The 15,418-nt window shown below is 40.0% G+C and overlaps 1 protein-coding gene across 3 annotated transcripts in view; it reads right to left on the bottom strand.

Moving 5' to 3' along the window:
- The window catches only part of Agpat5 (1-acylglycerol-3-phosphate O-acyltransferase 5), a 53,049-nt gene that overhangs the window by 18,234 nt on the left and 19,397 nt on the right, over positions 1-15,418 (bottom strand). For all 3 annotated transcript variants that reach the window (XM_047550211.1, XM_047550212.1, XM_047550213.1), the window contains 3 exons: positions 14,514-14,629; positions 12,911-13,000; positions 664-754 (listed from right to left, as the gene is read on the bottom strand). In XM_047550211.1, coding sequence (XP_047406167.1) covers positions 664-754; positions 12,911-13,000; positions 14,514-14,629 — 297 coding nt within the window. The remainder of the gene's footprint in view (positions 1-663; positions 755-12,910; positions 13,001-14,513; positions 14,630-15,418) is intronic.

The raw sequence follows: 15,418 nt of genomic DNA, 5'->3' as shown, positions 1-15,418 counted from the left end.
TCTGATTTTCTAAAATGTAGACTTTAATCCTTTATATCCCATCATCCTATGTGCAGGACACCCACAAAAACTTAATTGGGCACTTTTACAGGTGTCCTACAATGGTATACATTTTTTGTAGGTGTCCTATACACAGGATAATGGACATGGTGAGTTAAGAACATTCCATTGCTGGGGAACATTATACCTTCTAAGTACTGTGAACCAACTTTGAAATACTCTCCAAGAGGAATATTATATTCTAATTTAATTATATACAAATTTGAGGCTACCTGAGAGGTACGTCTATATATTTTAGAGATGAGAAACTGGTGTTTGGTCACATTAGGCAACATGTACTCACACAGTTGATAAAAGAGTGTGGCTTCTGCCTCTGATCTGTAAACCTACAAGAGAGAAGTTATTTCCATAACCCATAACCCACTCAAGTAGGAAAAAAATCACACTTACATATCCACGTACTTAGATTTTAACTAAATCCACAGCACTTGAATATACTCTTAGACATATGCAATAACATGCCAATGAATTTAAGAGAAACCTCATTTCCTCACAGATAATACATTAATGCATTCAACTGTAAGACATATTTCTCCAGGAAGAAAAACTATAAGGATCATTCTCTTTAAAAATTATTTTTCCAACAGTCAACTTTTTACTTACCTTGTTGAGCAGCAAATGCCTGGCTAGCTGAAAGGAGCTCTGTCTGTCCGGGATTATACCTGGTTCCCTCTGGAAAAATTACAAGATACATCTGTGGGGCATAAAGGAAATTTAGTTTGCTTTTTTTGTGTGAGCTTTGTGTTGTTACTGTTAACTTACCAATGCTAACCCAATTACTGTAGGACTGTCTTTGCAAACATTCACTTAAGTCTGAACACAACACGGACTGTATTTAAAATGCAATATTCATGGCAGACCAGTCACTAAGAACCTAAAAACATTTCTAATAATATGGTAGTATTCACTAATTAAAAATTTGGCCATGCAATGCTGACTTGTAATGAAATAACCCTTCCCCTCTAAGAATCTATAACATAACACTGATTTTATTTTTGTATTAATTTTTATTAACATAGTAATTAATTGCACATTTATACTGGTATTCAGTGTATTTCTATACATGCAGAGAGTGTGCACTGACCATGCCCCAACCGTCCTTCTTCCACCCTTTCCCCTTACACTCCAACCTGACATTTTAAAAGGGTCCAAATTTTAGAAATCAATGTTAAGTATCAAGACTAAGTGTACAGCTCATTTGTGGAAAATCATATATATGAAATGAAATCCCCACAATATAAAAGGTAGTGTCTGCATTTCAAAAGCTTTGTATAATATTACTATTTTATATAACTCCTCTAATGCATTTATAAGCAGCTTCATGTTTGTTACATAAGTTGAATATAATACCTATAAATAAATGAGAGTATTGAGTTATTTACTAAGTAATCAATTAGTCTAAGCTTTCATAATTACCTGCTTGAGAAGGTAAAACAAAACATTAAAATCATACAATAACAAACCCTTAGCTTGAGAAGATAGTTGCAAAACTACACTGATATTTTTAATAAACAGTCAAAAGTTCATCTTTTCAAATAAACATTTGGGGTAGGCCCTTGGTACTGAACTGAGGGGTGCTCTACCTCTGAGCTACATCCCCACTCCTTTTTATTCATAATGGAGTGAAATTAGAAATCAATAATAAGATAAAAAACAGAAAAAACCCTAACACCTGGAGACTAAATACACTTTTGAATGATGAATGAATGGCAGAAGAAATTAAGGGAGAAATAAAAAAAATTCTCACAAACAAATGAGAATAATGATATATCAAAACCTCTCTGATTGTATGAAAGCAATTCTAAGAGGAAAATCTATAGTACTGAATTCATGCATTAAAAATTAGAAAGATACCAAATAAAAAATCTAACACTACATCTCAAGATCCTAGAAAAAGAACAAATCAACACCAAAGTCAATACAAAATAGAAAATAATCAAAACCAGAGCCAAAAATCAATGAAATAGAGAATTTTAAAAAATATGAAGGATCAATGAAACAAAGAGTTGGTTTTTTGAAAGGATAAACAAAACTGATAAACCCTAGCCAAATTAACTAAAACAAGGAGAAAGAAGACGCAAATAAATAAAATCAGATATGAAAAAGGAAGTAAACCACAGACACCACTGAATCCACAGGATCATCAGAAACTATTTTGAAAATTTACACTCTAATAAGCAATAAAAACTTGACGATACTGACAATTTCCAAGAGATATAAAGCTCCCTTACCCAAAATGAACCCTGAGGATACAGAAAACCTAAACAGATCAAGAACAAGAAATGAAATTGAAGGAGATCTCAAAAGCCTTCCAAAAAGAAAAGTCTAGGACTGGATGGATTCTCAGCTGAGTTCTACCAGACCTTTAAATACTAATCCTCCTCAAATTATTCCATGTAATAGAAAAGGAGGGTATTGCCAAACTCATTCTATGAAGCCAGTATTACCCTGATATCAAAACCAGGCAAAGACACATCAAGGAAAGAAAACTTCAGATGAATATCCTTGATGAACATAGATGCAAAAAGTCTTAATAAAATATTGGCAAACTATATACAAAAAGACATTAAAAACTGGGCGTAGTCACACATGCCTGCAATCCCAGCGGTTCAGGAGGCTGAGATACAAGGATCACAGGTTTGAAACCAGCCTCAGCAACCTGGTGAGGCTATGAGCAACCTAGTGAGATTCTGTCCCTAAATAAATAAATAAATAAATAAATAAATAAATAAATAAATAAGGCTGGATATGTGGCTCAGTTGTTAAGTGCCTCTGGTTTCAATCTCTGCTTCCAAAAAAACCTCACATTAAAAATATTGCACCATGATCAAGTAGGTTTTGTCCTAGGGATGCAAGGTTGGTTCAAATAAGGAAATCAATAAATATAATTAGCCTTAAGGATGAGAATAACATAATTATCTCAACAGATACAGAAAAAGGATTTGGCAAAATACAACACCCATTCATGTTTAAAACAATAGGCAATAAGTAGGGATAGAAGGAGCTGACCTCAACATTGTAAAGGCTATACATGACAAACCCAAAGCCAACACCGTACTGAATGGAGAAAAACTGAAAGCATTTCCTCTGAAAACAGAAACAAGGATGTTCACTCTCATCATTCCTACTCAACATAGTCCTTGAAACTCTAGTCAGAGCAATCAAGCAGGAGAAGGGCTACAAATAGGAAAAGAAGAACTCATGACATAATCCTATATTGAGAAGACCCAAAAAACTCCACCAGAGCCTTCTAGAATTGAAAAACACATTTGGTAAAGTAGCAGGATACAAAGTTAACATACACAAATCCACTGCTTCCCTATACTCCAAAGATAAACCTGCTGAAAAAGAAATTAGAAAACTATTCCATTTACAATAACCTCAAAAAATTTAGAAATAAATCTCAAGAAGGATGTCAAGAACCTCTACAATAAACATTATAGAACACTGAAGAAAGAAGTTGAATAAGACCTTGGAAGATGGAAAGACCTTCCATGTTCTTGGACAGGCAGAACATTATTAAAAAGGCCATACTACCAAAAGCATTCTACAGACTCAATGAAATTACCATCAAAATACCAATGACATTCTTCACAGAATTAGAAAAGGCAGTTCTAAAATTCATTTGGAAAAATAAGAGACCCAGAACAGCTAGAGAAATCCTGAGCACAATGGATGCATCACAATACCAGACCTCAAAATATACGACAGAGCTATATTAACAAAACAGCATGGTACTGGCACCAGAACAGAAATGGAGAGCTAGGGAATAGAATAGAAGACACAGAGATAAGCCCACATAAATATAATTATCTGATACTAGACAAAGGTGTCAAAAACATTCACTGGAGAAAAGACAGCCTTGTCAACAAATGGTGTTGGGAAAAATGAAAATCCCTATATAGAAGAATGAAACTTGACCCCTATCTCTCACTCTGCACAAAAGTCAACTCAAAGTGGATTAAAGACTAGGAATCAGAACACAAACTCTGCAACTTCTGGAAGAAAATGTAGGTCCAATGGTCCTTAACAAGACTCCTCAAGTGCAAGAAGTAAAACCAAAAATCAGTAAGTGGGATGGCATCAAATTAAAAAGTCTCTGCACCACAAAGGAAGCGAGCGTGAAGAGAAAGTCTGCGGGGTAGGAGGAGACCTTCGCCACCTGCTCCCCTCAAAGGGCATTGAGGACTCAACACACTTGACACGACAAAGTCAAATGACCCAATTAATACATGGGCAAAAGAACTAAACACTTCTCAAAAGAAGAAATACACTGGCCAAAAATGTTCGACATCTTTAGCAATCAGAGAAATGCAAATCAAAACCACAGTGAAATTTCATCTCATTCCAGTCAGAATGGCAATTATCAAGAATACAAATAATAAATATTGACAAGGATGTGGGGAAAACATACATTCATACATTGTTGGTGGGGCTGTAAATCACACAGGAAAGCTGTATGGAGACTTGTCAAAGAAATAGGAACGGACTCACCATATGACCCAGTTAACCCACTCCTTAGTATAGACCCAAAAGATTTAAAACCTACATACTAGCACCAAAGAGAAGAAAAAGAAGGCTCAAATCTTCATCATGTTGGCTTAAGACCAGACTTCCTTAACTAGACTCCCAAAGTATAAAAAATAAAAACAGGAACCAATAAATGGAATAGATTCAAACTAAAAAACTTTTTCTCAGCAAAGGAAACAATCAATAATCTGAAGGGAGAGCCTACAGAGTGGGAAAAAACCTTTACCATATGCACTTCAGATGGAGCACTAATCTCCAGAATTTATAAAGAACTCAAAAAACTTTACACCGAGAATACAAATAACCCAATGAACAAATGGGCTAAGGAACTGGGCAGACACTTAACAAGATTCACAAGCACTCACAGATACATGAAAAAAATGTTTGACATCTCTAGTAATAAGAAAAATGCTAATCAAAACAACCCTAAGGTTTCATCTCACCCCAATTAGAATGACTATTATCAAGAACACAAGCAACAATAGGTGTTGGCGAGGATGTGGGGAAAAAGTTACACTCATATATGGCTGGTGGGATTGCAAATTGGTGCAACCACTCTGGAAAGCAGTGTGGAGATTCCTCAGAAAACTTGGAATGGAACCACCATTTGACCCAGCTATCCCACTCCTTGGCCTATACCCAAAGGACTTAAAATCAGCATACTACAGTGATGCTGCCGCATCAATGTTTACAGCAGCTCATTCATAATAGCTAGATTGTGGAACCAACCCAGATGCCCTTTGATAGATGAATGAATAAAGAAAATGTGGTATATATATACAATGAAATATTATTCAGCCATAAAATTAGGACATTTGCAGGTAAATGAATGGAGTTGGGAGAATATCATGCTAAGTAAGATAAGCCAATCCCCAAAAAACCAATGTTTTCTCTGATAAGTGATGATGATACATAATGGGGGGTGCAGTTAAGGAAAGAAGCAATCAAATTATGTGGAGGTTTTCTGAAGTCTGATAGGCTAAATTTTTGTTGAAAGAACCAGTGATTCTGTTCTCCTCTGTGATGACCTTCCATTTTTTAAAAAATCTATTTTCAAGATAAGATACACCATGTGAAACATGGAATACTTTATCCTCTAATGGAAAATTAACAACTATTTACATTAAAAACCTAGTCAAAAAGAAAATGGCTATATAATTAGAGTTTTAAATCGTAACTAACCACTGAACCGGACTTCCTCCATGCATTGGACAACTTAATTATCAGAGGAATGTTATGAAAATATCAAGCACTAAGTGGAGGATTCTTTTTTTTTTGGAGGACTCTTATTAAGCTTCCTTCCCCTCTGCGTTTTAAAAATTCTATCTAGTTTACTAAACAGTTTTCAAAGCACATTCATATAGCAATAATATCGCAGAACTTTAAAAACAATTGATTAGCTATATATTTTATAATTACAACCTTTCCTTTATCTCTGCCTTCTGTTCTCCAAACTAATCTAATCTAGCAACGTTAAAAAAACTTTTCAAGTTCTTTACAATTATAATCAGAAACACTCACGTCATTCAAAAGTCCATCATGTGTTTTCAGAGAAGCAAGTACCACATGTGGCAGGGCAGAGAGCGACCTCTTCCCTCGGTGAGCTCGCTGCTCACGTGGCAGGGCACAGTGGCCTCTTCCCTCGGTGAGCTCGCTGCTCACGTGGCAGGGCACAGAGTGGCCTCTTCCCTCGGTGAGCTCACTGCTCACGTGGCAGGGCACAGAGCAGCCTCTTCCCTCGGTGAGCTCGCTGCTCACGTGGCAGGGCACAGAGTGGCCTCTTCCCTCAGTGAGCTCGCTGCTCACGTGGCAGGGCACAGTGACCTCTTCCCTCGGTGAGCTCGCTGCTCACGTGGCAGGGCACAGTGGCCTCTTCCCTCGGTGAGCTCGCTGCTCATGTGGCAGGACACAGGGTGGTCTCTTCCCTCGGTGAGCTCGCTGCTTACGTGGCAGGGCACAGTGGCCTCTTCCCTCGGTGAGCTCGCTGCTCACGTGGCAGGGCACAGAGCAGCCTCTTCCCTCGGTGAGCTCGCTGCTCACGTGGCAGGGCACAGCTCACTGCTCACGTGGCAGGGCACAGAATGGCCTCTTCCCTCGGTGAGCTCACTGCTCACGTGGCAGGGCACAGAGCCGCCTCTTCCTTCGGTGAGCTCGCTGCTCACGTGGCAGGGCACAGTGGCCTCCTCCCTCGGTGAGCTCGCTGCTCACGTGGCAGGGCACAGTGACCTCCTCCCTCGGTGAGCTCGCTGCTCATGTGGCAGGGCACAGAGTGACCTCTTCCCTCGGTGAGCTCATTACTCACTGAGCTCTGGAAGGGCTACACGTATGACCAAAAACACTCATTAAGTCACACAGACACACACGTGAGTGTGGTGGGTAGGACAATGCCTTCCCTCCTGGGAGGACCATATCCTAAGTCCTGGAACCTGCCAACGTATTGTGTGACATGGCAAGAGGGTTATGAGGATTACTCGTGGACTTAAGACAAGATTATCTTCAACTAACCAGAAGGCCTACTATAATCATAGAGTCTTCGAAATAAGGATGAGGGAGGGAGGCTTAAGAGTCGGAACTAGAGAAACTGCCCATGAGGACAGACCAGGCCAGCCCCTGCTGGCTCTGGAGATGGACGGAAGTCACAAGGTAAAGAGCGCAGGCTGCTTTCAGAAGCTGGGAAGGCAGGAGCATGGGCTCTCCCTGGAGCCGCTAGAAAGGACCATGGTCCCACCAGCACTTTAATTTCAGTCCAGAAAGACTCATTTTGGGCTGACTTTCAGAAAGGTTAAGAAAATAAATCTGTGTTATTTTAAGCCAATAAGTATGTGGTAATTTGTTACAGTAGGAATAGGAAACTAGGACAATTAGTGTAGTTTGCGAACATGCTATTTAATACTAGCTAACAAATTAATAGTTACTAACAGATTTAATGAACATGGAAACTAAAGTTTAGTAGTGACTTATGTAAAATAATAAAGCTTAAACAGCAGATCTAAGATTTAAAGCCAAATCTGATGCCAAAGGAAAACTCTCATCTAATAGGCTGCTGCCCACTCCAGAAAGAAACGTGGAAGAGAAAGCTTTAAGTCTCCGTATTTGTGGTATGAATTTTACTAGTTTGAATTCTAACTACATGACTTTTATAAATTATGTAGTTATTTTTATCATAAATCTTTCACTTCCACCCAGAACCAATAAGTACCTGGTGAAAGAACTATCCCAGCAACAATTATGGAAATTATTTCTTAATAATTTGTAATACAGATGCATTTTTTTCAAACGAAATTTTGCAACCTCTCAAATAATACCAATATTGAGTACAAACTGATGTAGTCACAGATTCCTCTGAGAAATACTAAGTCATATGAAAGATAACTTGATAAATACCATGTTAGTTACTTAACTTTCACAAACAAGAGTATAATATCTGCTTTCATCTACATTCTAAGAAGTCGGACCTCAGTCACACAGTGATCTGACACGAGCCTGCCAGTCATTAACATTGTGCTAGGAAGACACAAAGTGAGATTCTTGCCCTTGAAAAATGGTTCTTTTGGTAACCCACAATGAAGAACTGAACTATCTGAATCAACCTTCCTATAAAAACAATTTGAAAAACTAGGTATAACATCATTCTCAAAGTATCAAAAAGCTGACAAAGCCAGGCCTAGAGGTACACGCCTATAATCCCAGCAACTTGAGAGGCTGAGGCAGGAGGAAGTTCAAGGCCAGTTTCAGCAATTTATCAAGACTCTGTCTTAGAATCAGAAATTAAAAGGACTGGGGATATAGCACAGCGGTAAAATGCCTCTGGATTCAATCTCCAGTGCCAACAAGAAAAATGAAAAGGCTAACGAGATAATAGTGAGACCAAAATCGAGCAAACATGGTAAAGCAGAAGTAAACACAGAACAGAACTTTTGTCTCAAAAGATTAAATTCAAAAGGCAAGAGGAGCGAAAATCAAAGATCAGAGCCTTCTGTTAGAAAGCTGCCGACAGGCCCGGAGCGAAGGTGACACCACGCCTGTGGTGGCCTCCCTGGAGCAGAGAGAGGTGAGCAGCCCTGGCTGAGGAGCCCAGCGGGCCTCCAGCTCAGTACTGCAGAATGTGGCTCTGAACAGGCCCAAATTAGAGGAGCCTTATGGTGTCCAGCTTGTTTTAGGCACAAATATCCCCTGGAAGAAGACAGTTTCATACTAGGCTTCAACTGATTTCTACAAATAATTTTCCAAATGTAATTAGCAGAAAACAAAGATAACGAGTGCATGAGGAAAGCAAGTACCAAGAGCAAGAACTACTGGAAAACAAGACTCAATGGACTCTAGATGCTAACTGACCAAATAAATCTTTTAAATTCTGCTTCCACTATTTAAAGAAATAAAAAGACAACTACTCTAAGATTTCATCTCACTCCAGTCAGAATGTCCTTATCAAAAATACAAGCAACAATAAACGCTGGTGAGGATGTGGGGAAAAAGGTACTCATACATTCCTGGTGAGACTGCAAATTGGTGCAGCCACTCTGGAAAGCAGTATGGAGATTCCTCAGAAAACTTGGAATGGAACCACCATTTGACCCAGCTATCCCACTCCTTGCTTTATACTCAAAGGACTTAAAATCAACATACCACAGTGACGCAGTCACATCAATTTTTATAGCAGCTCGATTCACCATAGCTAAAATATGGAACCAACCTAGATGCCCTTCAACAGATGATGGATAAAGAAAATGTGGTAGATATACATATGATGGAATATTACTCAGCTTTAAAGAAGAATGAAATTACAGCATTTGTTGGTAAATGGATGGAATTAGAGAATATCATGCTAAGTGAAATAAGCCAATCCCCAAAAAACCAAAGGCCCCAATATTTTCTCTGATGTGCAGATGCTAATTCACAATAAGGTGGGGGGACAGGGAAGAATAGAATTACGTTATAATTAGGTAGAGGGGAGTGAAGGGAGAAGAAGGGGCATGGGGGTAGGAAGGACAGTAGAGCAAAACACACATCATTACCTCATGTACATGTATGACTGTATGACTGCATGACCGATGTGATCCTACAATATGTATAATCAGAAAAATGAGAGGTTATACTCCATTTATGTATAATCAATCAAAATGTATAAATGCATTCTACTGTCAAGTACAAATAATTAGAATTAAAAAAAAAAAAGGCCCGAAGAATAAAACAGAAATAATAAATCTGAAAAAAGAAAAAACACATAGTACTTCATACAATGAAAAATGCAATGATTTTAAAAGACAGGAGTTAAATAGACTTGTGGCATGCGGGATTACGTCTCAACTGAAAAAGAGCTGCAGTAAATACACGTGAAATCTGAATACAGACTGCGCACCAAGAACTGGTGCGGCACCAGTGCTTCTCTCTCAGGTCTGACAAGCGCATCAGGGTTAAGCAGGAGATCATCACCAGATGCCTCCGTGAGAGCTGGGGGAAAGTGCACTGCGAAGTTCTGTAAGCCTGGAATTATTCCAACTTTTACAACTGATTAACAAGCTACAGGAGGAGTCTTCCAACTAGTGTGCACAACACTGAAGCAGTATTGCTCCCAACCCTACACCAGCACCAACCACAACACTGGCCAACGTGTAAATCCACAACTCCAGAGAGCTGAAGGCTGCAAATACCTGAGGAAAGGGCTCAAGGGGGAGAAGAGATGCAAGTACTTGCTTACCTAGGAAAAAGCCAGCGCAGGCCCCTAGAAAGAATTTAATTAAAATTGTTACCAATTTGCAAAGGCCAAATGTGAACCAGTAAAATAGAAGAACCCCTGATGGCTACAGGCACAAGGAGAATTCACCACAACTGGAAGGAGGGAAGGAAGTGAGGAGGAAGAGAGAAAAGACAAAGGAAGGAAATGACAAAGGGGAAAAATGCTGGAGTCAGGAGGCGAATGGACATAGCCCTGGAGTGGAGGACTGGCCCTGGAAGGCCTCCCAGCCTCACGCAGGCCCTTCCCTCTGTGTTTCCCATGCAACAGCAGCCTTAAATTGCTGGAAGAAGAGCAAGAAAATTCTGCTATACTTTAGAAGTGGTTGAAAACAAAGGAGAACAAAGAAATAAGTCTCAACAGAGGGAGGGCAGGACGGCCTCCAGATTCATGTGACAGGGGAGAGGCAGGGTCAGGGGAGCTGCCCCCGAGGCCTTCCCCAAGACAATCAGAACAAAAATACTCCTCCCTTCCCTCCACTGGATCAGCAGAGCTCAGCAATGTGTGCCACAGCACTGTAGGGAGAGGGTGCCTGAGGAAAAGTCGAGCGCGGAGGGGAAACTCCCCAGTAAGATACCCTCCATCCTGAGCACCAAGGAATGAGAGCCACTGCAATCTGAAGCCCCCCAGAAACATGACCAAAGCAAAACTCAAGCCCAATACAACTGCTGGATGGATGGACTTCACCCCCAACACAGGCAAAAAGAAAGGTGCAACCATTTCCAAGTGCTGGTATGATTTGCCTCAGTGTCTACAGACCCAAGATACTAACTTTCAAAATCTTAGGAGGTGTGAAAATGGCCAGATGAAAGCAGGGTCTGGACACAGGGCCACCAGAAGTACTGGTCTCAGACAGGCAGACACTGGAATTACAGTCAGAGGACTTAACAGCAACAAAAAGAGGCAATCAAGGTTCTGGAGAAGGTGGACCAATTTCTCAAGTGTTGACATTCAGCACAAAGGGAAACCATGAGACAGAGTCAAAGGGAAATGCTAGGAATGGAGAGCCAGGTGACAGATGAAGAACGGTTTTAACTGGCTCGAGTACAGACCGAACACCGTCAGAAGGACCAGGGAACCCGAAGGCACATCAGCAGAAGTCAAACGAACTGACACAGAAATAAAAACAAGAATCGGGGAGGGCAGCAGTAGGACAAGGTAAAGCATCCAAGAGCTGTGGGACAGATCAAAGGACCCAACACACTAGTAACGGGAGAAGAGACGAGAGCAGGACAGGAATGATGTTCAAAGAAATACAGGCTGAGCATTCCTAATCCGAAAATCATAAATCCAAAATGCTCCCAAATTCAAAATTTTTGAATACTGATATTACTCAAAAAGTTTCAGATTTTAGAGCATTTGAGATTTTGATTAGAGATGTTCAACTGGGAAAGTCTATGCAAATATTCCAAAACCTAAAAAATCTGAAAAACTTCTGGTTCTAAGTATTTCTGAATCAGGCATACTCACCCTGCAACAAACAAATTTTCCAAAATTAATGACAGACACCAAACCATAGAGCTGAGAGGAGAGGAGATAAGAGGAATGGACATTTTAACATGTAAATCCATGTCTTTAAATTTACAATTTTTAAAAGTGCACATACATATTTCCAATTCAGTCTGTCTGTTGGGGATCTACAGGGACCCTTCCCCCATGTCAAAATTCACCACGCTGAGTGAAACTGAAGCCCCTTCTCAAACGCCTGTCCTGTCCTCCGGAGTGCGCTGAGCAGAATGAAGGGCCACTCTTCACCTCGTTTCATTCCATCCCCATCTGCCCAAACTGCACGCAACCTCCTCCTGCACAAACGCCCAGGGAACGTTCATGGGAAAATGCTCACCCTGGCACCACACGGGCTGACTGGGCAGAATCCCTTCAGCAGGAGCTCGGGGAGGTGGCATGCAAGAAGAGAGGTGAGAGGGGACAAGACAAAGAAAAGAACTCTGCCCAGGAGCAAAGTTTCAGAGCACTTGGAACGCACTGAGAGGCAGATCCTAAGAAGTCATGCCGATCACGCTGCTTGTCCAGGAGAGTCATGGGAAAAGTCATTTGGCAGCAATTAGCATTCTTCAAATATAAGGTCGAGATTCTTGCTTTTTTTTAAGAGCAAAGTTTTGGAAAATAATATTCACATTGAATGCAAATATTCATACTCCTGGTTTTTCAAACAATTCAGTGTATACATGAAATCCAAATTTATACCCACAAGAAACAGTGGCTGCTTCTAGTACCAAATCTGATATACAGAAGACAGGAGTTCAGTGAGCTCTGAGGAGCTCAAGCGTAGGTTACCAGCATACCGCCATTTTCTATTTATAGATTCCAAAAGACATGGAGTGTTCTTTTTGTTCCTCTTTAAGGTCAACACTGACAGCCACCAGGAAAGGACCTAATTGTCGGCAGCAATCTTTCTGACGGCTAAAAAGAATCACTGACCTATACTTAAGAGTTTTTGTTGCCTCAACGAAACTCTGAATTATTTATTATATATATAGTTGTACACTTTCAAACCGATTCTTAAATGTTAATTTAATTCTTGGATTAATAGTTGAGAGCCGATAAGGAAAAAACCGGCATCCTTACTGGAGTTCCTGCGTTCACATAACTCTGCAGCTTTTTCCTCATATCTTTTTCATTAAATTTGGCACTTCGCTTCACATAGATTCCTCCATGCTGGCCCATGAAAAAAATGGGGAGAAAAAAAGTATTTACTTTTAAAATAACCAACTGCCACAGTCATCAAAGAGGCAACTTTACTCCTGAAGAGTAAAGACTAAATCACATTTCACAGCTTAAGGTATACTTAATACATTCAAATATTAGCACCTAAATAACTTAGACGAAAATTCTGTTCTGACATTATTCCAATAAAATTGCATGCTATCCTATGAAAATACATGAACATTCAGTTTGTCAGTAGTTAACAATGCTTTCTTTCTTAAAAATATATCCTTTAAACAACAACAATAAAATTGATCAATCAGATGGATCTTAACTCCCAATTTTCCACATACTCATTACAGAATCCCAAAAAAGTATCCTCAAAATGTCAACACTAACAACCTTTAGGGATTTGAAAACCCAGCTCAGTTACAGATATTTAAATGGCACTGGTAAGGACTAAATTTTGTTTCCCCAAAACCCATGTGTTTTTTTTTTTTTTTTTTTTGGGTGCTGGGGATCGAACCCAGGGCTTTGTGCTTACAAGGCAAGCACTCTACTGACTGAGCTATCTCCCCAGCCCTCAAAACCCATGTGTTAAAGCACTAACTTCCATGGTGACTATATACGGAGACAGCGTCTTGAAGGAGGTAATTATGATAAGTAAATTAAGGTCATCAGGGTGGGCCCCTGAGCCAACGTGACTGGCAACCTTCTAAGAAAAACAAACACCAGGGATGCAAGTGCACATAAAACGACCAGTGAGACACAGGCAGAGGACTTCAGTCTGCCAGCCAGGGAGAAAGACCTGGGCAGAATCCAGTCTCTCTCACTCATGGATCCTGTACTTCAAGGCCTTAGAAAATAAATGTCCTCATGCTAAAAACTTTACACATTAGCTCATTATTTTGCTTAATCTCTGAGAGATCACTACTTTTTTTTTTTAGTACCAGGGATTGAACTCAGGGGCACTTGACCACTGAGTCATACCTCCAGCCCTATTCTATATTTTATTTAGAGATAGGTCTTACTGAGTTGCTCAGTGCCTCACTTTTGCTGAGGCTGGCTTTGAACTCTCGATCCTCTTGCCTCAGCCTCCCGAGCCACTGGGATTACAGGTGTGCACCACCACACCAGGCACACTAATTGCTTTTATCATTGGTTTCTTAAGGTAATGACTACTGAATTCTGTGTCTTTTAGTTTCCTATCTGATTTTTGTACTTTATAGCACTTTTGCAATTTCTTTTAACTACGTAATCAGTCATGTATATACATACATGACATCAAAAATAAAAATTCTTCAATTTAAAATAAACTATTAAGTGCATCCTAAAACCCATACATTTGGGCTGGGGATGCAGTTCAGTGGTACAGCGACTGCTCAGCATGCATGAAGACCTGCATTCAATCCCCCACACCACAGAACAAAACAAAAAACACATTTATATTAAGTGCACTTAAACCTTAAAATATTTTTTTAAACTGACACATATGTAAAGGAAAAAGCAGAGGAAAGAAGGTTACCTGAGAAAAGTAAAACCCATACAACGGGAGCCACTTCAGCCCATCCTTGAGCACATAGCGCACATGTCCAAGAGCATTTTGCCTGATGGCCAGGACATCAGCAACAATCCAGTCAACTGCAAAGACAGAATCCATCAGTGCCTCCGGCATCCAAGTCAATTCCAGCATCCCTCTACACAGACCACAGAAACAGCCTCTTCACAGCACTGTATTAGGAATATGCTGTGAAAATAATTAGAATGCTTAAAATTACTTTAAATAAATCCCAGATACTTAAAAAATTTAAATTGGAGGGGGGTTTGGACTTCCCCCCAATTCTTGAAACGTTTTTTATTTCAAGGATGAAACACAAAATCACAAAATACCCAGTAGTTCAACAGCAGTATTTTACAAAAAATAAGCTGAGCTTTTTAAATTAAGGCTAGAAGACATATTTTTCTTTTTTCATGAAAAGGGGAAAATTATAAGCAGAAAATGCTAAAGAAACTATCAAGGGTGACTAAATATTCTGAACATAATGTTCAACAAAAGGCCAGGGCACTTTATTAATGAGTTTTTGGACACAGTACTAGGTTACACTGATACTCAGAATGTCTCAAGTGCCTTACAACTAGGCTAGGTAGATATGTGCTCCTTAAGTAACCAAGGGATGAGGTCCCCAATAGCCATAATTACACGGCTATGTTATTACCAAAGGGCTGCAACCAAGAACAAAGCCTGAGCGAGCTGACAGCAGCAGCAAAGAAAGCCTTCCCTGAAGCCGTGAGCTGGGCTTCCGACAGAACGCTGAGCGGCAGGAGCGGGGCTTGCCAAAGCAAAGAAACAGGAACCAGCAAACTGGGTGAGGAGATGGTAAACGGAGGAGATTAGAGGACAGGAAATGAAGACAAATCAAGGTGTCTTGA

This window comes from Sciurus carolinensis, chromosome 4, assembly GCF_902686445.1.
Source record: "Sciurus carolinensis chromosome 4, mSciCar1.2, whole genome shotgun sequence".
NCBI lineage: Eukaryota > Metazoa > Chordata > Mammalia > Rodentia > Sciuridae > Sciurus > Sciurus carolinensis.
This window is presented reverse-complemented; position numbering and strand designations above follow the sequence as displayed.